We start from the raw sequence: 27,889 nt of genomic DNA, 5'->3' as shown, positions 1-27,889 counted from the left end.
CATTTATAAATCATTTCTTTATTGGTATAAGTAAAAGTAACGGCCTGTAAATGTCTTATTGCTGAGCAAGTTGAGTTCTCGTTAGGAAAATGTTTCGCGCTTTGGAAGACAACAGAAGTTGGATGACAGAATATCAGATCACCTGACGAGCATATGATTAGCATGTGAGGATTCGTCATTTAATATTGACTGGCAATTGTTAATAAAACAAGTGACAGAGAATTTTGCAACATGCAAAAAGGTGGATTTTCCGAAACAAAGACAGAGTTTTTTTAAAGGATGTAAAAAAAACTATCCAACAATAAGATCAAGAATAAGAATGAGTAAATTATTAATGACATTGTATTAACCACATACGAAATACTTATAAAAGTACTTAAATCAAAATAATGCTTATAATAACCGGATTAAATCAATATTTAAAAACGAATCATTTTATCGAAGCGGCTTGTGAATAAGATTTAATCGAATACCATGACGATGACGCTACCGTTAGACGAGTCACTGACCAGCGTGCGTGCTCAAGCAAACTAAGCACCCATCTGAGCTTACTAAAACATCTTAGATCTGATTGACATTGAATGGTACTCACTTTGGCAGGTCATAACGAATGCTTTGATCGAAACGACCGGCGAATGGATCTAGAAACTGGATACGATCTATTATGTTTTAAATCACATACTTTATATTTGTTTGTTTAAATTAGCGAGTGATTCAATCCATGTTTGAACTTTATGACAATTGTCGTCATTTTCAAACAATGCGATTGATGCTTCTTTATGTATTCTATATTTCTTCATGTATTTATTATTTATGTAGGCTCTTGTAAGCAGTATTGAAACAAGATACAGAATAAAATATAACGCTCATCATCATCATTTCTGTATTGCCGAGATGACCCAGTAGTTAGAACTTGTGAATATTAACCGATGATCGAGGGTTCAAACCCGGGCAAGTACCCCTGAATTTTCATGTGCTTAGTTTGTGTTTATAATTTATCTCGTCTTGACGGTGAAGGAAAACATCGTGAGGAAACCTGCATGTTTCTAATTCACTGAAATTCTGCCACGTGTATATTCCACCAAACCGCATAGGAACAGCTTGGTGGAATAAACTTCTAACCTTCTCCTCAAAAAAGGAGAAAATGCCTTAGCCTAACAGCGGGACATTTATAGGCTATGTAGATTCACAAAACGACATATGAAATAAGCAGTGTAAGAAGTATAAATGACTTCTGACCGTATATTTAAGATATACAATATTTCTTGTTTTAAGTAGAATATTAAGTGTGTTACGCAACCTCAATACATTTGAATGAAACTTATGGTTGCAAATTACATAAATGCGTAATAAAAAATACAATGTTTTAATGCTAAAAGAAATTATTTATTATTATTAGTTCATTTATGAATTACCATTAATTGTACGTTATATAGTAATTTTATATTAATAACGTCCTTACTTTTAAACGTAGCGGTTGCTAAGTCAAGTTCAAATTTATCTCTTTCTGTCATCATTGATTTGACATTCGTAAGAAGAAGACAGCATTGTTTGTCTAATAACTCGTAATAAAAAAATGTAGGTAGAGATTAAATGGCAGCCATGATTCCAGCTTCTCGTAGTAACTAAACCTAGTATTGAAAAAATATTGCATGCTAATAGTTCGTAAGTACCAATTCATTCATTTCTAATAAAGATATATTTAAAACATTAAAAAATAAAATATAAATTAAAATCATAACATGAAATTGTTACTAATTTTGTAAAATAAATGTGTCCTGCTAACATTGATTAATTTTCTTGATAACCCAATTTTATAAACGAAGTTCGTGCGTAATCGAGTTTATTTTTTAAAAAATTACTTTTCTTAGTCACCTTCAAAAAGGTAATCATCATCAACTATAATTCTGAAAATCAACAATTCTCCACAGTTTTTATCCGTTTTATAATATTTTATTGAAAATGCTGATTTTTTTAATGATTTTATAAATAAGATTTACATTTTAATTTTGGAAAACATACAACTCGCTATATTAATGACAGTTTTCTTAGCAATCATGAGGCCAAAGATCAAATTTCGTTTGCACAAACTCTACATATATTGGATGATTTCGTTATATAAGAGATATATGTTCTCCTGGGACCTAAACGCCTGCAATGCAATAAATACACTTTGCCATTACGAACACTCTCGTATACTGTTGTAAATTATTTATGTATTTATTTACCTAGTACACTCCTCATATTTTTATTAAGTTTGTAAGATAATCGTGTCAATTTTTTACTTATACTCGAATAAAGTACTAAGTAATTTTAATTTTAGACGGGCTGGTTGGCGTGGTTGGTAGAGACTTGCCTTCACGCCGATGGTTGTGGGTTCGATTCTCACCCAGGATAGACATTTGTGTGCATGAACATGTCTGTGTGTCCTGAGTCTGGGTGTAATTATCTATATAAGAATGTATTTACAAAAGAAAAGTAGTATATGTAGTATATCAGTGGTCTGGTTTCCATAGTACCAGCTCTGCTTAGTTTGAGATCAGATGGCCGTGTGTGAATAATGTTGAATGTTAAATAATGTCCCAGGATATTATTATTATTATTACTATTAATTTTATATTCATTTATGGGTAAATTTTAAATTGTAAATTGAAATAGATAAATCATCTTAGGTTTGTTAGTTTAAGGTTTATTTTGGAAACATTACACTTTCTTATTATTAATCAAAGTAAAAATCACCACAAACCATTAAATAGTTATAATTGTATCGATTCGTTTGGAAACTTGCATGTGTCAGATAAACATATCCCATGTGTATCCCCTAATCTGCATTGGAGCAGCATGGTGGAATAAGCTTCAGACTTTCTTCAGAAGATGCGAAAATTTCTCCTCTTTTACAAGTCTGGAGCCTTTGTCCAGCCGTGTGACATTTACAGGTTGACTTACCTTTTTTTTACGTTATCTACTCCATCATAAAAATACAAATACTCTTAATTCCTATATTTTTCTCCAACTCTGCTCAACATCATTCATATGTTGACTAAAACGTAGGTTATTTTAAAACCTTAACAAGTGACCAGTTAAACAATGATATGTCTCCTTCTCTCGAATGTCAAGTCAAAGGAGACAGAAAAAGAGAAATTAGTATTTAACTGGACACCTACTAAATAAAGTTTATACCTAAGTAAAGCTACTTCTTCTTCTTCTTCTTCTGCCTAGAGTTTTTCCGGCCTAGTAACGCCAGGGTCCGCTTTCCTGCATCTATGCCTCCACTTTGCCCGATCTAAAGCGTCCTGCTTAGTGAGATCGTGCTCTCTCATATCGTAATGCTTACTTAAAATTAATTAAAACAACACTTGAAAATTTAATTAATTCGAATAAATCAATTATCAAATTATTTCATTTAGAAATGGACTCAAACATCCAAACATTTATTTAAAGTATGTACATAAGATTGGAACTTTAATAAAAACCTTATAAGTTACTATATAATGTATAGTTACTTATTGACTTAAAGTTAACTTGTTAGGCTAATAATTATATATACCAATCGAAATTGGTGTCATATTTTAAAATTTTACGATATTGAAGTAAGAGAAAATTAAATGTCAGTTGCCACACAAAGTGAACTTGTGTTTTCCCCAATACGAAATCAACCTGCTAATTCTTGAAGCGAATCGGTTAGTTTATTTTTTTTTTAATTCAAGCTTTATTATAAAATGCTATAAAGATGTTATTGGCTTGTTAATTTTATGGCAGTGGTGGCTTGGTGGGGTTTGACGACTTTGTCATGTCTTAAGTGAACAGTCAGTACACAGTCGCGAGGTCCGGTGCGTGTGCGCCGTTCGCCGCCATCTTGTATTATTTAATTCGAAGCCTCAATACAGGTGCTTTAAGTTTTGTGTTATTTATAACAAATATTTAACAATTATATTTAAAACTAATTGTTAATTACTTTTAAAAGCGGTATCGTTTTATTTTAAATCAAATCGTGTAAGTGTTGTTAACAAACTGTGAACTTATTTGGATGTTAACTTAGTATATGGTAAGTTAAAACGAACATACGAGTTTTATAATAAATCATAAATATCCAATCAAATTAAATATACAGTTAAATTAGCATATAACAAAATACACCAAAGAAAAAATAAAACCTCTAAAAAATCATATACAAGTACCAGGACCGTGTTACTTGAGAAATAAAAGTATTATATTAACAATTTACAAGTATCGACATGAAATACATATGTCATGATTAATTAAATTTAATACATCGATACTATAAAACTTTCTATTGATTAATGAATGGAAGTTGAACACGAGACCAACGACGGCTTTCGACTACGCCATAACACTTTCTCTAGACATGTTGCGTCACTGCGCATGAGTTAAATTACACTGAGTTAAAAAAAAAGAATATCATTGGTTCTTCGAGGACTTTTATGGATTCTATGTATCACTAGGCCTCTATACTTTTGAGCGTAGAGGCTTAATTTTTTTCTAGCAATTAAATGAATGGTCCAATGGATATCATTTATATGTTTACAGAAAAACATATTATTTATATATATCTAAATAATTCTGCTAGGGTAAGGCTCCGTTTGGGTAGATTGTTAGAGCTTATTCCACCACACTGTTTCAATGTGGTTAAATGGATATACATTTGGCAGATTTTTATCTAATTTTTCATAAAATGCCTATTAAAATTAGTTTTCAATTGAATGTTAAATAATGTCCATTAAATCCATATATGACGTGATCAGAATTATATATGACGAAATAGTTTTGCATTCATTGATGAGTCATGAAGCCCTAAAAAAATATAAAAGGTTATTTGAATATCTCGATATATCTCATCTTAAATTTTATTAGGCGAAAAAAATATTTAATATCTATATGTAACTTATATGTATATAAATTTATTCGAATTCGGTAACTTAATTTATCACTTCCTGAAGAATTTGCTCTGATTTTAATTTATTTTAACTTCAACAACATATTCAATATTTTTTTAGGTAAATAATTTTATTCACAATTTTTTTTTTATATTTTTGTTAATAAAGAAATTTTAAAACTAATTTAGTGTTAAAACAACTCAATGATATTATATGATGTTATAATAATAAGCAAAAACAATTACCGGTCTCATCGGTAAAAATATTGACAGCCATACTTATAAACGTTAGTGGTTAGTTAAGCAATGTTGCGTCTTCTCCTTTCAAATGTCAAATCAATAATGACAGAAAGAGAGATCAGAGAAATAAGTGTTTAACTAAACAGTCGCTAAGCAACTGTAAATTTTATAACGAAGGTCGTTTAGTAAAATGTCCTTAATAACCACAGATGCTATGATTATAAATAAGGAATTTGAATGAAGATGAAGTTCTTCCCAATGTGTATAAGCCAGTAGCATAGTGGAATAAGCTCCAAACCTTTCCCTTACAAGAGAGACCTTTGCACAGCTGTGGGATATATACTACCTCTTTTATATAAAACACTAACGGCTAGGCCCGACTTCATACTGGTTGAACAATTATCTATTTTAGTAGATATTTTATAGTAAAAATGTTGATACCATGGGTTACATTATTGCAATTATCGTAGGGATATCTAATTTTTTTGAAAATAAAATACAGCCTATGTTCGCACATAAATAAGATTTTGATAGGCTTAGAAGCTTTTGCGTTTATCCATTACAAATAAACATACAAAAGATCAAATATCTCTCTTTTAACTCTATAATATTAGTATAAAAAGCAACCGGCAAGCTAAGCTGTGTAACAATAAGACATTCGATAATTTATCACAGGATTCATTTCAATCAAAGCAAATGTTAAACGGCGGTTCGTTACAACGAAATAAATTGTATGTAATAAAATTTTCACGCTTATCATTGCGATGGTTGTCCAGTGGTTCGCAAGGCGTGGAACACTGGGGATATGTGAAATTAATAATGTCCGCGAGAAAAACTTTGTGTAAATTAAATGAATACCTTTTTTTTTTGTTTTGGAAGAAGCGCTTTGTAGAGGATTGTTTGCTACGCTAAAGATATTATTAATATTTATACTAGAATGCTTTTTCTTTCTGTGTTGTGTGTGGAATGCTAACCATTTTCAATACGTTTTTAATTTCAAAAGGGTGTCGACCTCCGCCTAAGCTAACTATGTGTCTTGGCGCGTATAAATATCTAATCTTTTGTTCTAAAACCTCAAAACTTTAAGAACTACTGGTCTAACCTGTTGAGAAATCTAATAGAATCATGCGTATCGAGCACATGGACTCGACTTAACGTGAGATAATAAACCGGTTTCATTTCGAGGACTCAACACAAAAATTATATAATACTGATTCAGTTCAGAAGAGCCAAGGCGGCTCAGTGATAAGAACGCGTAAATCTTAACCGATGATCGTGGGTTTAAGCCCGGACAAGTACCACTGAATTTTCATGTGCTTAATTAGTGATTATAATTCATCTCGTGCTTTACGGTGAAGGAAAACATCGTGAGGAAACCAGCATGTGTCTAATTTCACTGAAAATCTGCCACTTGTGTATTCCACCAACCCGCATTGGAGCAGCGGGGTGGAATAATTTCCAAACCTTCTCCTCAAAAAGAGGAGAGGAGACCTTTAGCCCAGCAGAGGGTCATTTACAGGCTGTTACGGATACAGTTCAGTTAGACTTATTTATAAAACCCTTTTTCACGTGCTTTTCATTCACTTGGTGGTAGGACTTTGCGCAAGTCCGTCTGGGTAGGTACCACCCAATCATCTGATATTCTACCGCTTAAGCAATTCTTAGTATTGTTGCAGACACAAGGGTTACAGGATGGTGTCGCATTGGCAATGTATTATAAGTTATATTATTATATTATTATTATATTATGATTATTATATATAAGAAATGGTTAATATTTCTTACATTGCCTTCCTGCCAGTCATTGGCGGTGGTGACCACTTTCTTAAAATCTAAAACTCTTATATTAAATAACAGCTTGTAATCTCACTCCTGGGATAAGGCCTCTCTGTCTTAGACGGTAAGCTTATACAGGTTTCCTCACGACGTTTTACTTTGAGCATGAAATGATTTATAAAAAAATAATTACATTTTAATTACACACATTAACACATCTCGGCTCCGGCTTATATTATAAGATAATATTGGTATTTAATTATTTATACCTGTATATATAAGTATTTTATGCACATCTACAAACGTTATGACCTTTACTTTCTAATTCCTAATCCTTGATTAAATCACCCCAAAGTAACTAGTAGAATAAAATAATTTATATGGTTTGTATTGTGCAAAAAAAAAAAAAAAATTGTCAGTAAATAAAATTATTTATAAATAGATGATCACGTTTTTTTATAAGCAACTAGCTGCCCGTCTTAACTCATAAAAAAATCATATAAAGTTACTACTCCCGTTTCTCCCTTTAAAGCTAAAATTTCCAAAAAATCCTTCATAGCGGATGCTTACTTTATAAAATATATATATGATCTAAATGTCAGATTTGTAGACTCAGTAGATTTGGCTGTGCGTTAATAGTTAGGACAAATGATTATAAACGTACCTATGTATATATCTGCCATTAAGGGAGGGGTTTGCCCATACTCGCCGCGCTGGGCAGGCGTGTTGGCGAGCGCAGTAGGGGGTAAGATGTTTATGGGAGGGGGGACGCTGCTGCCCATCCCCCCTTTTCCCCGTCCCTCAGTCGCCTCTTACGACACCCACGGGATGAGATTGGGGGAGTACTATTCTAAGCCGGTACTCCACGGCACAGCCGGTACTCCACGGCACAGGTGGACCGACGACCTCAAGAAGGTGGCGGGCACCAACTGGATGCGGAAGGCGGAGGACAGGGAGCTTTGGCGCACCTTGGGAGAGGCCTATGTTCAGCAGTGGACAACGATTGGCTGTTGATTGATATGTATATATAATGAATTTCATTTACAAATAAAAACTATGACGTCCAATACACAAAGATTGTATATCATTCTTATAGTTTCCACTTTGTGCTTCAATGAGTTTTTTTTCTCTTATGAATCCATTATAGTTTTTATATGACGTCTAATTACAAAATGTTTATTACTGATCGTTGAAGACTTCATTGCTTAACGGTGATTTTTTAATAGATTCAATGCGTGATTGAGCTTCATTTGCTAGCAATGGTTATAATAATAGTGAAATTAAAAATAAATAAAGTTTCATTTCACACAAGCCGTAAATTTTTTGATTAAAATGGTGATTTATTCAATTGCATATTCAAGTGTTGTTTATTTTCTCCACTAAAGATTAAAATACAAAAATTTCCCTCGAGACTCAAGTCGAGGCATGTTTTTAAAAAATATATATAGGAGACGAGCATATTTGTCACCTGAAGGTAAGTGGTCACCAACGCCCATAGACATTGGCATTGTAAGAAATGTTAACCATCGCTTACATCGCCAATATGCCACTAACCTTAGGAACTAATATGTTATGTCCCTTGTGCCTGTAAATACACTGGCTCACTCACCCTTCAAAACCGGAACACAACAATGCAAAGTATTGCTGTTTTGCGGTAGAATATCTGATGAGTAGGTACTAACACAGACGAGCATAGCCCTACCAGTAAAAAATAAATACAATATTTTGGATAGGATTTGCGTAAAATCTTAGTAAGCGTCTACTTTGCAAAATAAACTACAGTTCGCGAAAGTTAACTAAGCTAAACTTCACGTTAATTCTATCTATAATTTCAGAGATATCGTCTTAAGTCAGACAGTCAGTGGTATTTTGTTTACACATATATATATATATATATATATATATATATATATATATATATATATAAGATGATATATAGTCAATAGAACATATCACCTTCAGATATTTCACGATCGTTCGCGTTTAGTTTCGAGTTTCTTCTTACGGAACAGCTCTACTGTATAAAAATGGTACGCGGATACCAGAACTATGAATCATGACCGAGTAATATAGTCATCATTCCGATAAATGCTCGCATAATTATTTAACCTTAAAATAAATTGATCAATTACCTATTTCTTTTTCAACTGGCAAAAAATTATATAAAATTCTTGATGTCGCTTGTAATAATTAAAGAATCATATAAACCGAGATGGCCTATCGTGGAGCAAGCACCACTGAATTTTCATGTGCTTTATTTGTGTCTAATTTCACTGAAATTCTGTGACGTGTATTGCATCAACCCGCATTGGAGCTGCGTGGTGGAATAAGCTCCAAGCCTTCTCCTCAAAAAAGGAGAAGGAGCCTCAAGCAGTGGGACATTCACAGGCTGTTACTTTACTTTCAATTTTTTGACGCATATCAAATTCGCATACACATATATTATACAAACACAAATACATATAATATATTTTTAACTTAAGAATACTAAGTTTTATGTAATAATAAGTTATAATTATGTTTGTTCTATGGTATCAAAGTTGTATATTTTTATCGCCATTCTTTTAAACAAACTTATTTATAATTTTTCAACATAATTGAAATTTTATGTGTCCTCGGGTATAGTATAAAGTAAATATTGTACAATCATTTTCTTTAACGACGTTGATTTGAAATAAATCATAGTATTGAAATAAATAAATAAAATAAAAACAATTATTGGTGTTCATTCTGACGTGTTAATAATATTCTACTTCTTATTTTAATCCAATTCTATAAAGAAAGATAACAATACTTTTAATTTTTCGTTTTCAGAATAATTTGATTACTACTACTATTATACTATAAATCTATACACAAATATGATGTGTGTGATAATTTTAAATAAATAAAAAAGTAAAAAGGTCAAGAGGTCAATCCTCGAATTTTATCGAATCTTCAACTCATGACACATCAATATATGTACGTCTCTAATTACAATGAAAAAACGAATAGAATGTATTCAGGTAGTTTCTAAGATCGAAAGTTATACTTGAAACTTAAAGATATTGACCCAGAATTTATAGTGAAATTTCTTATTTTTATACATAATAAATATCTCTATCTTATAATGATACTAATCTTGAAGTATTATGTTTTAGTCCTGGATCGCAAATGAAATCTTATTAGGTTAAATTAGTCAAAAATTATAGATTGATTTCTGGATTTTGGAAGTTTGGATATGCACCGGGATGGCAAATGACTCTACTCCACCTGATGGTAAGTGGTAGTAGAGTCCAAACGCGACGACGGCCAGTACAGTCGGGAAGAATGTTCTGTACTAGCCGTCCCCGCCTTGCCGGCCCGCAAGATGCCTTCACGCCTTCTTCTTCATGCCTCGTTAAGTTGGTAGTATTTGAACTCCTAGGAAAATTCTACTAACAAATTGACACTTTATCACAATCGGATCGAAGCGTAATCGTTACCGTTTATCAATTTCCCTATACTTTCATTTAATTATCGACTTTTGGTATAAAAGTTAACAATTAAGTTTTGACATAACGATATATTTTAACATCATATCGGTTCCGATCTGAATAAGTATAGATTAGTCAAAGTTGGATTAGAATTTAATAGGGAACATATCGTAATCGTTCTTGATAAGTAGAATTGGCCCCTTGTTCTTCAGGAAGATTCATATGGTCCCGTGCTTGAAGTAACTTCGATCGTGTCTGATTGTTTTCTAACAAACTACGAAATGACGATAGGATATATGCACCTGTGCTTGCACAAACTTGTACAATATGTTTTATGCGCGCTGTTGGTTTGTCTCCATCAGTCTAGACTTGGCAATAGTCAGGATCATGATCATGTTTACGAAATAAAATCATAAAATACTTTCTCTAATCCCGTTTTAGTGTCGGTCCAGTGTGTATACTGCATGGAAAGAATATGACATACTTATATCTGGCAACCTGCCCGATGACATTTGAAATATTTTTTATGTAATTTTTTTTCTTTTTTTGTATATTATACTATCGCGACATTTATAATTTCTTTTCGTATAAATTCTTTTCATGAACAGAGCGGTAGAGTTTTTAACATCGTTCGTGTAATATGCACAACTGCTTGCGGTAGTCTTGCACATAAAAACTATAATGATCACTTAATATAAAATCCCAGTATCGTCTATTTAAGATCGAGTAGCTTTATTATAAAAGATGTACACGGCTTAGGCAAGAATTTTTTTTTTTTTACTATTAATCGGCCAGCGTTTGACTGTTGACTTCCCTGATGTTAAGCACCGTGTCGACACGGTCTAAGATGTAGCACGCTTGCCTATAAGAAATCTGTTTGAAAATTAGAATAATAATTGAATAATCCCCTTAATTAACTCTACTGTTGATATTAAGGTGGGTTATTTTTTCGCCTAAAAATCAAAATTACGACTAAGCGGGAAAACAATAAGGGTTCCGTAGCTGCTATTCAACGCAGCTATGATTAAAAAAACTCATTGTAGTTTTTAATATTTAAAACAATAGAATATGTCACAAAATATTTATAACTTATTGTATCATAAATTTATTTGCTTCTATTTCTAATAAAGGTATGCGAAATTCCCATCTAGTAACTATAAGCAACATCACATACCACGCGTTTTTATATAAAATTACAACACAATTCTATACGTGATTAGAAAAACATGCAACTGTTATGGGATACATGAATTAACAACTTAATTGCAATTGTATTACGTCCAATAACCACGTGATCTTTCATTATTACATCTCGGTCTTTCTGAAACAATGATATTATTTCTGATTAAAAAGATCCGGGTTTTTTGACTTTCAAGACCTTGGTATTTTCATTTCCGGCCGTTCCTTTAGTGATTGATACGTGTCATAATCTGTGCATTAAATAAGGTTAGTTTTATTTTTATTTTTTAATTGGTAAATGGACCACCTGATAGTAAGTGGTCACCACCGATCACAGACATTTGCGCTGCAAGATACATTAATCATTACTTATATTGCCAATGCGCCACCATACTTAGGAACTAAGATATTATATCCGTGAACATAACAACACTAGGTATTATTGTTCTGCGGTAGAATATCTCATTAGTAAGTGGTACCTACCACCAAGTAAATTCACGAAAAGATCATGATAATAAATTTTCTGACAGTAGCTTTTCCCTCAAGCGTTATTATATAAAATTTCATACCCCTAAGCGATGGTTTACTTCAAAAATATATTAAAAACACGAAATAGAATTAAATCTTTTTACGTCCGATACGTTTTACTAAAACGTTACACATGTAAATGTTGCAATACAAATTGATTTTGAAATTTTAGCACCATTATAGATGTTTTACTTAAAAAAATAGAAAAAGCTAAAAATAATAGAACACACGATGCGTCTGAAACGATATACTGACCCTTAACGACTTAAGTAATATAATAAAGGTAAAGAATATTCAAAAATAAATTGAAATATTAAAAAAAATCTATTAAAAGTCATAACCTGTAAACCAATAAACTCATATTGAAGTCTCGTGAAATATTCTTTTGTTACGTTGCTATAAAAATGACGTTAAAATAACACCGTGATACTGTTTTATGGCGGTAATGACGATTTATCAGAAGGCGACGTCAAAATATAAAAAAGAAACGATTAAATTCAATCACACAGATAGCAGATCTTTGATTTCATTTCCCACGGCAGAGTGTTATGAACAAGAATGTGGACGAGATCTTGTAGATAAATACTAAAATAATTATAAATAAAAAATAGAACACAATTTTATTTTAAGTGTCAAATTATTTTCTTTTAAGCTAGTAAATCTTACTATATCTGAGTAAACATATATACTTATAAAACTTCATACCAAATGCAGCGCGTTTTGGAGAAGATATTAGTATATATAGTTCGGTCAAATTAGGAAGAAATGAAAAAAGGAGCTAAAGAAGAAAAAAGCTGAGCGCGGCGCGGTTACCGCCATTTATCTCAAAAATGATTAAGCGAATGAAAAAAAAGATTAGACTTATTTAGAGCTAGAAACCGAGTTAATCGCGAAAAACAGATTTTTGTGACCTTTGACCTTGAATAACTTATGACGCTGACATGACATATTATGAAACTTTTGGGACAAATTTTAAAACCCCAAAATTAAGATTTTAGTTTCCAGCTCTTATCTCTCATTCCGAGGTCGAGCCCTTTTTATGCTTAAGTGACTGGACTAATAATACAGGTTCAATTATGACGATGTCTGCCAACGGTTTTGCTTGTATTCTTTATATAGAGAGCCGTGATAGGCTAACGGTGCTTGTGGATCTGAATATTGCTTTAATCCTGGGACACTGAAATTTTATAAGCCCATTTTGTGTTATTTCTTATTATGTAGCGTTAGGGGAATACATCAGGAGATGAATATGTCAGGTGCAAATCTGTCACACGTGTATCCACTAACCCAGTGGAGGAGCATGATGGAATAAGCTCCCTTCTCCACAAAATGATCAGAGATCTTAGTCAAGCAGTGGGTCACTATTACACTGTTACTTTAGTTATAGTTTTAAATTAATATTTTAGGAGAAACGATATAAATAAACTGATATTTCTTAGACTATTATCTTTCATTAAGGCAATGAAAGATAATAGTCTAAGATCGAATATGTTTATTAACTGTATTTTATGGTACGTGAAGCTTGAGTGAGCCAGTCTTACCAATATATTTTAGATCACACATCCTACAGCTTAATATTCCGAGCTAGTTTTGTACGGGCAGCTAGGATAAACGTCCATTTCTTCATCCAGTCCGTATCATTCTCCGGTCCATATATTTATGCAAAAATATTACTTCAAACGAATCTGATGCTGTATGAACATATATATTTACCCCGAGAGACGTCGTCCTACCATATTTTCATTTGATGACATACAATTGTGTTTTCAAACCATACAGCACAGCCATTGAAATATATACAAAAAAAATTATCAAAATCGGTTTAGCCGTTTAGGAGTTAGATGGCAAGCGCACGTACACGAATTATACACACATTAATATATATTTACCGTTATATTCAAATATCAACTAAAATTAGCATTAGTATAGATATTTTTTACTTTTAGATATCGATACTAAAGTGTTTCTTTGCTCGATTTTTCGTTTAGTTTTTTTAATGTTTTTTGGTACATTTATTTATTTTTAATTTCGTTATAACTGTCTGTGATACCCGTTTTACTAAATCAAGTTATTTTTATTATAGTGTAATAAATATAAGATAATATGTTGTATAAAATACGCTTATTGACAATTCTACATTCACTTTATTAAAATTCTAATTTTTTTAATATAAACTTATATTATAAACACGAAAGTCTATCTGTGTATCTGTTACGTTTTCGCGGCTAAGCCACTGAATCGATTTTGATGAAATTCGATATGAAACAAGCTTGAACTCCAAAGAAGGATACGAACGACTTTTTTATTACCATGTCCATTATAAAGTAGTGAGTCAATTATAAACTATAAGTACAGATTTAAAGAATGATAACAATTTCTGAAAGAAAAACAAAGTAAGAATTCCTAACTAAGATGCTATTTCTTTTATACTTGTTATAAAAATGTCTCAATCAAATTTCAAATCAAAACTGAGCAATACAAAGTGTTTGACGGTATATTTGATTGGATTGGTAGCCTACTACCAGTTATAATGCTACTAAGTAGCATGCTCATAATATTTCTTTTTTGTATATTTGCCGGGAGGGCAAATGACGCTACTCCACCTGATGGTAAGTGGTAGTAGAGTCCAAACGCGACGACGGCCAGCACAGTCGGAAAGAATGTTCTGTACTAGCCGCCTTCGCCTTGCCGGCCCGCAAGATGACTTCACGCCTCGTTTGAAGGATAATAGCGTACTTTTTTTCTATAATTAAAAATTCTTCATTCTTCATTACCTGAATGTTAGCTGTAGGTTCTCTCTTGTCGAGGGCAGTAAGTGATGTGTCATTATGACGTCACAACACGACTATTGTATGTGTTCGGGGCTTCCCGAAAAATGAACATCATTCCTTAAAAAAATCCGATAAAAAGCCTAAGCGAAATCGGATTAGTTAATGACAATAATACGAACACTTAGTAAAGTTGTTAGAATGTTCTAGAACAATTAATTGATCATGTTGAGGATGTGGCGATAATTATTTATTTTCTACTTATTAATATATATAAACAATGAAATTGTCAAATAACTAAAATAATATAAGCGAATTAAATAAAGCCACATTGAAATCAATTATAATCAACATTCAATACGTCCTACCATTTGTTTCTGCTAATATTTGCTGCATAAATAATTACTAAAACCGCGTATGAATATACGCTATCAATACTCCGCAAGGAAGTTTATGTAATCAATTAATAATGAAAATAATCTTTACATTATTCGTCCTTGTGTAATAAAACAATTTATTACTAGAGAAAAATACCGTCGTTATAATACGTCGATAAGAAATATACCAAAGCGTTTGTAGATTTATTAATATCGTGGTCAGCGACTGCTCAGTTGTCAAACAGACAAATTATAATGATACTGTTACTACTGCTTACTTGGTTTTAGACCTCTGTGCAAGTCTTGGTATCTTAACCGATGATCGTGGGTTCAAACCTGGGTAAGCACCACTGAATTTTCATGTGCTTAATTTGTGTTTATAATTCATCACGTGCTTGACAGTGAAGGAAAACATCGTGAGGAAACCTGCATGTGTCTAATTTCATTGAAATTATGCCACATGTGTATTCTACCAACCGTCATTGGAGCAGCGTGGTCGAATAAGCTCCAAACCTTCTCCTCAAAGGGAGAGGAGGCCTTAGCTCAGCAGTGGGACATTAACAGGCTGTTACTGTACTGTAGTGCGATTCTGTAACTCATTTTATTACTCACCCCTGAAATGTTGACAACCGAGTTAGGGAGATATACTATTTTGATTCGTATATTCTTCAAATGTTATAATTATTATGGTCAAAGTCGCATCACTTTCTGACGTTTCACGAACGTTGAGTTTCAGCGTTTGTTCTTTTAGACTATATCGAGTTTGGCATAAATAAGGCTTTCATTCAATATTAATAGAAATGTATTATTTCTATAAATATTGTTACATACATTTTAGTTTTTAAAATGAAACTAAAACATGCACATACCCTAGGAATAGAAGCTATAATTAAAAAAAAAACAATAAACGAATACTTGCGTCCACGGAAAGTTGAACCTTGTCCGAGAGAGTTTATAGGCTTAATTTAATAATTTCAGCGGCTTTAGTGAAATTTGCCGGTGAGGGATAACTCTGCTAACATAACTTTCCACTAGAGTAGAAATTATTTGAACAGCGTCAGCGACACAAGGGACAAATAACTTGTTAGTTTTCAGGGTCACATTAGCGATGTAAGAAATGGTTAATATTTTCAAAGCGTCTATGTTCGGTGGTAGTTTGTCAGTCTGCCTACTTATTATAAATATATAATAAAAATACTTATAAACCCTATTGATTAGGTTTTGTTTAATGAGCTCTCAATATACCATAAAAACTCTATGATTAATAATTGCAGAGGATAATAAAATCTTTGTGTGCGCATTCCGAAAATAAGAATCTCGTAAAGACGATAAAAAAAAAAACAAAGCCGAAAATTAATTACCGTTAACAAATTTGTACTTAATTTATTTGTTACTTCAATGAAAGTTAATTATAATAGCACAAACCACCACTAAAGGAACGTCATGGAGTGAGATCCAATGATTGTTATGTTATGTTTTGTTGAGAAGAGAAACCAATCCCGAGATGTGGTGTGTTTATCTACCAAACATACGCACACAATGAAGTTGATATAATCTAAAGTAAATGAAAAGATGATTTTTTTTTTGTAATCCCTAACTGATAAATATACTAAGTTACCTACAAAAGTTGCAGCGCGTTACGGAGAAGATTTTGGTATATAATATTATTGGTATTATACAATAAACTACATTTATAAAAATCTTTTAAGTTATAACTTTAAAATAAATTAAACCGAATTTAATTTACTTATTTTTTTTTGTAGTACCTACTTATCAAACTATATAAGTTGATATTAATACACTTAAATAAATAGACGTTTATAATCTTAATTAAAATAAATTTAATTTTAATCTTATTGTTTTTAATGCCTAACTTACGTGATTAATTTATAAATTCCAACAAAACGAAAGTTTTAAATTTATCTATTTAGTACGTTCGACTTCGGTGAAAGCAGTACGGCACGATCTAATGGTCGTGGACTGGTGGTCAAGTGGATCGCTCAAGCTATGCAGCAGCTTAGTGGTTCACTTGACCATAGAGTTCAAAATAAACGTAAATTGCCAACAATTCTTTAATATATATAAATAATATGATATTCTGCGGATAGATGTCCTTCATGGTAACCATTTTCAAGAGATACTAGGTAGTGAGTAAGTGTGTGCGCAAACATAGATGCACTCTATTCATCATCATCATCAGCTCGTGTCAGTTCACTGCTGTCTCCCATAGCATGCCAATGATCACGTTCTATACCTCTCCTTTACAATCCCTGTCTCTTAATTTATTATTACTGTTTATTAATCCTATTATTCACAGATTGACGCTTGTTTGCCTTTACATAGCAAATAAAAAAAAGAATGTTATTTTATAATTATTATTTTTTTGAGAACAAAGATCATAAAAATATAATTACTATAATGAAACTATAAAGACTGTAGTGTAAAGCTATTTTAAATAATAATCTAGAAACTCACTGTAACACACGATCGTAAAATGTCGAAAAGTGATATGTGAGGTTGACTGTAATTATTATTAAAAGTAAATTATATTATAGTCATTACTTTAATATATCTACCACGGTAAAAATGAGTCATATATATCTATCTTCTTCTTCTGCCTAGCGTTTTACTGGCCTAGTAACGCCAGGGTCCGCTTTCCTGTCAGAGCGTCACGGTAGCATGCGAAAGCGATCCCGTGGCGCTCCTCGTTAAGACAGAAAGGGTACCGCTGTGTTTTTTAGTGGGTATGCCGATGTTTGGGGTGCACTCAGCACACCAGCGAGCCCCACATTTCCCCCCCCCCCTCACTGTTCCCGTGGGGGGAAATGCGTAACGCGTTTTTCTAGCGTTAAAAAAAAAGAATCCGCTTTCCTGCATCTATTTCTCTACTATGCCCGATCTAAAGCATCCTCCTTAGTGAGATCGTGCTCTCTCATGTTTCCTCACGACATCAAGCCAGCGCTTCTTGGGCCTGCCTCGGGAACTATAATTGTATCTATCAACGCACAGCCGAAATTTCAATCTATAAACCTGAAATTTTAAACATTTTTATTTTATAACGCAATAATTCGATAAGAAAGGTCTTTGGAAATTTCAACTTTAAGAGGAAATTATGGTGTAGCTTTGTATTTCATGGTTAGCTAATATACAAATAAAAATCACTTTGATATCAACACAAATATTTGTGTCTGTGACGTATGATACAAGTTCACGAACACTATCTAGTCTAGTCAATTTTTCTATGACAGACGATTACTGTATTTGATAGGCTTATATGACATTGATATATCGTGGCATTTTCATGGCTTTAATGTGACAGTGATAGTTAATAATAAAATATTATCTAATATCTCTTACGCTTGAAACGCTTTATTTTATTTATGTTTATAAATAGCTCATTGTAATACTACTTGAGACTCGTAATATTTTATTTCAGGGTTTTAATGGGGATTCAAATATATGAACTTAAGAATTTTAACAATAACATATACAAAGGCACGTGCCAAGCGTGCGTATGCGAAAATTTGAACTCACTAAATAGGTAACTGAAATGACGAAACCGAATTAACGGGAGACGCGTCCTGGGTGAGGACTACCCAACTAGCTTCCAAAGCCGCTTAAGACGCGTTCAGAGTTATTTTAATAAATTGTAAAACTCGCGTTACATTATTTATTAAAAACAAGTCTACTTTAAATTTCAAATTCAATGTATTATAATTTAGACTTTGATTTAAACGCACTAAATTAGAACATTTATATATATAATATTGTACATATATAAAACAAATTAGCTTTAAATTTTATTCATTATATTTACATTAAATTCCGTTAAATCAATTAACATGAATACTAGTAGTATATGTAATAGTTTTCAACGTGTCAGTCGCCTCAATAGAAATCAGTTCTAACGAACTCTTGTGAAAGTCTGAGGTTTACCGCAACTCAACATTATGTTTTATATATACAAAATTATACTCGCAACATTCTTGCTTGTAAATTAGTTTCACTATTGTTGTTATTTAAATTATATATTAAAAAAAATCCAATTTACATAAATAAATTATATTTCTAACAAGTTTTATCGCACAACGCGCGTCCTGTCTTGTTTTTTCTTATACGATTAGTTACAACCAAGAGAGAGATAATTTTAGCTTATTAGGAATTATAAATTGTATAACATACTTATATATTTACAATAAATAAAGATGGAACAATGAAAATACATAATTCAAATTATTTTTATTTGTTTCAGGTTGTGAGGAGAATGCAGTGATCAATACATTAATTTGTAAATACGAAATTAACTAAGTGTTTAGTGGAGTTCGTAAATAAATGTACATAGTTTTGTATAAGTGATTGAATGATTACAGTTAGATGTGTTTGTGATGTGGTTATATGACTCAGAACAAATGAAGCGACGGAGGCCACGTATCTTAAACACATCTGTTCAATGAATTTAAATACAATGATTTTTGTTATTGGCATAATAGCAGGATGCATTGCGCTGGGTAAGTTTATATACACTGGCCGCCAAAAAAATCGACCCACCCGTATTTTTTTACTTACAAAGTTGTTATCTTAACTATGCGACGACCTAGGTGGATTGTTTTACTTATGGTACATACATTTAACATTTTATTACCCACTTGATATTGATTTGGAGGAGTTGTAAGTGTTATTGAGGATATTTGGAATATTTTTAAAGTATTGATAAGAAAACGTTACTTTGTGCACAAAGTGCATGGTTAGTTTATTTCCAGTTCTTAACGCGGAGTCATCTCGGTTCGATGTTTATTATTGATTATGTGTATGAAACTTTGTTGAAACAATAATTTTAATAAGTTTAAACATAAAAAATGGATACTACTGAAGCAGAAGCTGCTCAAGTCGTAGCTCTTATTCATGAGGGGTTAAGTCAGCGAAATGTGGCTAGAACACTAAAATTAAGTCGTTCAGCGGTGCGAAGAGTGTACAAACGCTACTTGGAGACTGGGGAGTATCGCCGGAGACCAGGATCTGGCAGGGGGCGTGTCACGAACCCGACCGATGACCGTTTTATTGGTTTGACGTCTTTAAGAAACCGACATCTTTCGGCTGTTGACGTTCAAGGTAGACTCCTAGAAAGTCGTGGAGTGTCTGTGAGTGAAAATACTGTAAGAAGAAGACTTCGAGAGCAAAACTTAACCCCTCACAAGCCAGCAACAGGACCAAAACTCACAGCATCCCATCGACAAGCAAGACTACAATTTGCTAGGCAGCACGTCGATTGGACACTGGACCAATGGGAGACAGTATTGTTCAGTGATGAAAGCCGAATGTCTCTAGTAGGCTCTGATGGACGACGTAACGTCATGCGAAGGCCAGGAGAACGCTACTCTCAGTGTTGCATTCAAGAAACAGTCCAATTTGGTGGAGGCTCTACAATGTTTTGGGGAGGTATTTCTTTGACGGGACGCACAGAGCTGGTTTTTTTCCGTAATCGTGCTGTTAATGCTGAAACTTACATAACGGACATTCTGGAGCCTCATGTGATGCCTTACGCTGGATATATTGGGGATAATTTCGAACTTATGCACGACAACGCACGACCTCACGTCGCTAGAATTGTTAAAGACTATCTCAGGGAAGTCGAAATTCCAGTTATGCAGTGGCCAGCCAATAGTCCGGACTTAAACCCGATAGAGCACCTCTGGGACCAGCTAAAACGTACGGTTCGAGCACGAAATCCAATTCCAGAAACCCTGAATCAACTGGAAGCTGCCCTAACTGAAGAATGGCAACGGACCCCACAGGAAGACATTAAAAAGCTAATCAGGTCACTTAATAGGCGTATGCAGGCAGTGATTAGGTCAAGAGGAGGAAACACTCCCTATTAAAGTAAGATTTAGGCACCCAAATTTAAAAACAAACGGCATAATCGTTTTGTACACAAAAAAATAAAATTGCGTAAAATTTTGTGTTTTCGTGTTTTGTCACATATTTACCTAAAAACCTATTTTTTGCGCACTATTTCTGTTTTTGTACAATCCTACAATTGCATTTTTTCATTATCAATCTTAAAAATATAAATATGTGGTAGTTTAAAACCATACGATAGCTTTTTTACAAAAAATGTAGGTGGGTCGATTTTTTTGGAGGCCAGTGTATATACATATTTTCTATATTATACTTAAAATAAAACGAAATTTTATCCGACATAGAACGAACACTTGCTCATTCATATTCCCATACTGTTTACAAGAGTCAGAATATATAAATCGTATTATTAATTTATACTTAAATATTCTATTGCCAATAAATGATGTTTCGCTTCTAATATATCATAAATAAAAAATAAGATATGATAATGTTTTTTTATTAATATAAAAACCAAATAAATTTACTCGTACTATGTTTATGGTAATGACGAGTTACACTTCACCAAGAACCACTACTATCAAGTATTAGAATTCCGCCAAGCATTAGATGTTCTTAGAAAGTACTAGGATATAAGGAGTTACCAGCAAGTCTATTCTAGCGATCCGTATGTGGCACACGCGTCCAGAGTCCAGTCCACACATTCACAGATAGACTTTTTCTATGATCCCTGTTTCTGTTTCATTCACGCATGCGAGTAATTTTGAAATCAGAAAGAGACGGCATACAGGTTCGTGTCTAAGTCATTGACGTGTTCGAAACGTTAGGGACGATCACATGTAAATAAGGCATATGTTGCCTCTCTTTTCATTCAACCGTAAGTTTAGTATGTGGAAAAGGGAAACAGGTTGAAATTTCTGATGTGCGATATTCAGTGCCACGACGTACTAAGATAGCATAAATGCAAAAAGGTGAGAAGTCACGTTTAAAATAGAAGCTGTATTGCACTGTCGCAAGCTATGTGTACAAAAAAGGAAGTAATATAACGGAATTACGATTGCAGATTTATACGTACGGACTTAGTTTTTGTAAAAAAATTCTAGAGTACTTTGTTGAAATAACAAATATATATATTTTAATACTGAAGAAAATTGTTTACTCTGTGAAAATCGTATGTGGGAGTGACCGTGTTAGATAAACATATAGAAAACGATTTTTACGAGACACTGCTTTTGTGCATCTTTCTAAGTAGCTTCCGCCATTATCCTGCCTATCGTCTCAATGTTCATGTATTAAAAAAAAACTATCACATCACTTCATCACTATACTAAGAGTTGGTAAGTCTTACTTGGCTTTGTGCAAGCACCCACTCATTAGATATTCTACCGCTAAACAGCAATACTTGGTATTGTTGTGTTCCGATTTGAAGGGTTAGGGAGCCAGTGTAAACTATAGGCACAAGGAGCATAACATTTTAGTTCCTAAGGTTGGTGGCGCATTGACGATGTAAGGAGTTGTTAATATTTCTTACAGCGCCAGTGTCTATGGGTGATGATCACTATTTACTATCAAGTGACTCATTTGTCCGTCCGCCTACCTGTTATATATATATATATCTAGTTGTCTTAATGAGTTTTATTATTTATAAGTTTTTTTTTTAAATTAGTAACGAAATAAATATACCAAGGTAGACATTGAGTGCAACGTTTTTATGTAAATTAGGTTAAAACATTTCTGACGCAAATATTGTCTCAATGCAAGGCCGAGCATAACTTGGTTTTGTTTAATATAATAGATAATATATATTATATTTTTTATACTATTTTTTTCTCTGACCTTGTACCCACATTCAATAATACGTGTAATATATAAAACAGACATATATTGTTGTTATGACTATTTTCTAAATATCAGAGAACGATAGACCAGGAAGATGAAATGTTCTCACGTGAAGTCTTCAAATTAGGTTAAAACATGTATATATATATATATATATATAAGTATATATAAATAGCATTTTGACGATTAATATACTTAATTGTTCAGGTATCCAATTCATTTATTGAGAATACGACGTATAGTGATCATATATACGATCATATATAGATACGACACACATAATATAAAACCTTTTAATATTTTCTCATCTTCGACTGAACTGGCATATTTTCTATTTCTATGCGATTAAGGAGTAATTTTGTATGTAATAAAGTTTTTATTACGTGACTAGCCTTCACATAACGCTTGTAAAGCGACTCGTGATAGATAATATTTTTATGACATTGCAATTTTAAATAATATAATAACTTTGATGTTTAAGTGTTAAGTAAAATAACCAATTACCAGTAACCAAGTAAAATTCACTGGTGGTAGAGCTTTGTGCAAGCCTGTCTAGGTAGGTACCACCCACTCATCAGATATTCTACCGCAAAACAGCAGTACTTGTTATTTTTGTGTTCCGGTTTGAAGGATGAGTGAGCCAGTTTAATTACAGGCACAAGGGACATAACATTTTAGTTCGCAAGGTTGGTGGCGCATTGGAGATGTAAGCGATGGTTAACATTTCTTACAATGCCAATGTCTATGGGCGTTGGTGACCACTTACCATCAGGTAGCCCATATGCTCGTCCGCCTTCCTATTTTATATAATATATATATATATATATATATATAAGAATAATAATTTGAAGCTTGCAATTTGCCGGAAATTTTTTATTTACCAATAATACTTTCCTACAAATTATATTTCTTACGCTTTAATATCGCTTATATTTAAATAAAAACTAATTGTATTCACAAATAATTTTAAAAATAATAGGTATTGAAAATCATTATTTTAAAAATATTTGTGAACTTATTTAAAAAACCGTTGTAACATTTGTCCTTAACATGCTCTCACATAAAATCTTTCCGATCTATTTTTTTATTTCCTGATCTATTATCAAAAACATAAATTTGAAATGACAGCCAAGTTCAATATTATGATATATGCCTTGGTTGTTGACTTCAACGACAAAAAAAGTGAGATCTAAATGAGTGCCAAGTTCAATGGACATTTCTGAAATTTATTTATAACAACTTAAAATATCATTTCTTCTTATAACTTAGGATAATACATTGAAGCCTAAGGTCCGACTTGAATTTGACATGTTTATATGAAATAATTTTTATAGTTATGAGGGGGGTCAAAAGTCGTTCCAAATGGTTCGTGTAATACACACGGTGCTGCTCGCCAGTTATGTTAGGTGGAACTTGGCTTGACACGTCACCGCGTGTCTAGATAACAACAATATATGTATATTTTATATATTACATGAGTTGAATGTGAGTCAACAGACGAGGTCGAAGAAAAAATTAGTATAAGAAATATATATATTATCAAAAATATTTAACGAAACTTAGTTATGCTCGGTATTGCATTGAGACAATATTTGCGTCAGAAATGTTTTAACCTAATTTACACAAAAACGTTGCACTCAATATCTACCTTGGTATATATCCGTCACAAATAAAAAAAAAACTTCTTAAATAATAATACATCATTCAGACAACTAGATAAATAGATAGATAAAAATATTAATACTCTATTGTAAAAAAAAAAAACAAGTTTTGCTGAAAATAGAAAATAAAATTGCATACGACGGTGGCTTTATCACTAACGATCTCTTACAGACATCCTCGGGTAGTAAGATAGACTTACAGATATTGAGTACAAATTTACATCTATATAATATCATTAAATATATATTCACTCGATAATTATAATATTTATAGCTTTATTTTCAATATTATTAATTATTATTATTTATTTATTTTTAAATCTTTTCTTTTTTTATAAAGAAATGTGGTTGGCAATTTTTAGTATTTTAGTATTATAAAAAATATTGTTTATGTTATAATCTGTTATAAGTAATACAAAAAAAGTATATTGTACATTAAAATGCATGTTGTGGCCATCTTGTAGAGTCGCACATTTTATGTAAGCTCGAATGTCTTTTTATTATTACATGTATAAGTGTTGTGACTGCTGAATATATATTTTTTTTATAGAATAGGATGGCGGACAAGCATATGGGCCACCTGATGGTAAGTGGTCACCAACGCCCTTAGACATTGGCATTGTAAGAAATGTTAACCATTGCTTATATCACCAATGCGCCATCAACTTTGGGAACTAAGATGTTATGTCCCTTGTGCCTGTAATTACAGTGGCTCACTCACCCTTCAAACCGGAAGACAACAATACCAAGTACTGCTACTTGCGGTAGAATATCTGATAAGTGGGTGGTACCTACCCAGGCGAGCTGGCACAAAGCTCTACCACCAGTCATATACTACTCCATTTAAGCGTAAAGCTAGTGTTAGAAGTAGGGACTATAATAGCCCAAGGGGTCAGGATGGAATCTCCGAATTCACATAGTCAGACAACCGGTAAACCATTGCGCTATTGACACTTCAAGTGTCAGGTGGTTACATTCGATTGATTTTATCTTATCGAAAATTATTCAATCTAAAATCCAATGTATACATATTCCTACTAATAATATAAATGCATGAGTGTAGTTGCTGCTTGCTGGTTTGTATAAAGATACGGTATTTAACGGTTAACATGAATCTTTTTAAGTATTAAAAAATACCAAAATATTACGCTCTTGTTACACTTTTTAACATGTTGGGTTCAGATTTACTAAATACTGATCCATTGGTCGCATATTACATAATTGGTCATCATACTTTTTCCCAAATATATTATAGAATACACGTATATTCCAAGAATAATTAAAAATGGTTTCCAATTTTCAAATTGTACTACGTAATATACCCAAAAACATCCGATCAAATGACGGCCGTCGCGTCACTTTAAATTCCGATAATATAAAGTGCAGTTGCATTGACAGTATTAAATTATCGTTAAATATAAACAATCATATGTTTGAAATGTATATTGTTCAATAAAACCCACTTAGTTTCTTCGAAACAGTAAATAATATTGTTTCACAGGTAATGGAATGGCCAGGAATCTCGATTCCGGAGTCCGACTTACACTCCAACAATTTTTATGACTTCTTACAACTAGTGAAGTGGGAAATATGTTTGCGTATCTCATACACAGCTGCAGGTGAAAATTTAATCTACTCATTACAATTAATCGCAATTGAAAATCACCCGTAAAACATGTGTCATAAGATATAAAACAGATTGTACGAATTACTTTGGCAGCGACAAGAGTTTTTTTAGATAGACCAAACGATTTGCGACCGTAACGCCTTGACATAAAATCGTTTTGCCATTTAGTCGTGTGTTTAGCAGAGCTCTATGCGTTTCTGCAGTCCTAGTACAATCCAACTCACACATGTCACGGTGGCCCGGTTCCTTCCATATCAAGGTCACATGTCGCTATCGTCTGTCTCACTCACTCGTCATGTCAAATTATAGGGATGACAAGGTTGTGTATATGTCGACGACACATGTTGATATAATAAAAGTAGGTATTACTAGAAACTTTCACAAAGATCGCAACCATAAGTAAGGACTACTTGTACTTGTATAAGATAAAACTTTTCATTATGAAATTGTATATTGTCTGCGATTTTATTTGTTTTAAAATGTAAACATATGTAGTACGATAGAAGATTTCGATGTCACCCAATATTTTATTGAGTAAAACAAATATACGTGTATGTTTATTTTTGTACAAAAGTTCTTCCTGCTTACAGGACGTGATTGTAAAACTCTTCGAAATGAAATCGAATTACAAATTATATTAAATTTCGAAACTATATATCAACATATAATATATGTACATTTAAAGTGTGTTTAAGTATTTTATGTGTCTCATGAAAATTGCATATGTGCAATTTAACAGAATCAATTTTCATAAGACATGTTTGCCTCGTGAATCTAGTGGCAAGTTTATACGCAGATCCTGAAGGTTCGAACATCATTAAAATGTCGAAGATTTTTTCTGTAAAAAAATTAAGTAGCCAGGCTGTTACTTAAGTCACGAGTAAGCAAACAGTATGGAAGCACGTAAGCTCTTTCCGGTCGTGTCGCATTTGCCGTCACATCGAATTCTGAGATCTGTGCGCACACTTGTTCACTATTTTACGAGTATGTCTCGCGCAGTGGCTAGTCGTTCTTAAGGGCAGCCGTAACCGAAAGCGGTCTGACTGATATTTTAAATACAGACCAAAAGTGAAATTATAATTTTCAATTTACTCCTTATCAACGTAAAACTAAAAGTAATCATTTCTTATTATTAATATATTATATTATTCTTATTAAATACTAATTAAACGGACGCAAAGTTATGCAAATTTAACATCAAGTTGAAGGAGATATCACAATGCTTACGACGTCTTATAGAACCCATAATGTTATAATTATTTATAACTATACTAGTACTAGTAGTGGTTAGAACGCGTGAATCTTAACCGACGATCGTGGGTTCAAACCCGGGCAAGAACCACTGAATTTTCATGTGCTTAATTTGTGATTATAATTCATCTCGTGCTTGACGGTGTAGGAAAACATCGTGAGGAAACCTGCATGTGTAATTTCATTGAAATGATGACACATATGTATTTTACCAACCCGCATTGGAGCAGCGTGGTAGAATAAGCTCTAAACCTTTTCCTCAAAATGGAGAGGAGGCCTTAGCCTAGCAGTGGGGCATTAACAGGCTGTTACTGTATGTACAGTAAGCTTATATACGATGATTGAAATTAATAAGTTGCTATATAATTATAATAATATTTATAAAAAAAATTATGGTGCGATCTTAAAACGTTAAGCGCTATACATTTCTCACAGATC

General features: G+C 32.7%; 1 protein-coding gene across 3 annotated transcripts in view; it reads left to right on the top strand.

The window, feature by feature from the left end:
• The window catches only part of LOC126768912 (tyrosine kinase receptor Cad96Ca), a 79,434-nt gene that overhangs the window by 22,942 nt on the left and 28,603 nt on the right, over positions 1 to 27,889 (top strand). For 2 of the 3 annotated variants that reach the window (XM_050487334.1, XM_050487331.1), the window contains exons 1-2: positions 3,827 to 4,045; positions 19,470 to 19,725. In XM_050487334.1, the coding sequence (XP_050343291.1) occupies positions 19,668 to 19,725 (58 nt within the window). In that variant the 5' untranslated portion in view covers positions 3,827 to 4,045; positions 19,470 to 19,667. Of the gene's footprint in view, positions 1 to 3,826; positions 4,046 to 19,469; positions 19,726 to 27,889 lie in introns of those variants that run through there. The other variant, XM_050487332.1, reaches the window with a different exon arrangement.

Source organism: Nymphalis io, chromosome 6 (genome assembly GCF_905147045.1).
Source record: "Nymphalis io chromosome 6, ilAglIoxx1.1, whole genome shotgun sequence".
NCBI classification, from domain to species: domain Eukaryota; kingdom Metazoa; phylum Arthropoda; class Insecta; order Lepidoptera; family Nymphalidae; genus Nymphalis; species Nymphalis io.
Note: the sequence above shows the minus strand (reverse complement) of the source record. Positions and strands in the feature narration are given on the sequence as shown.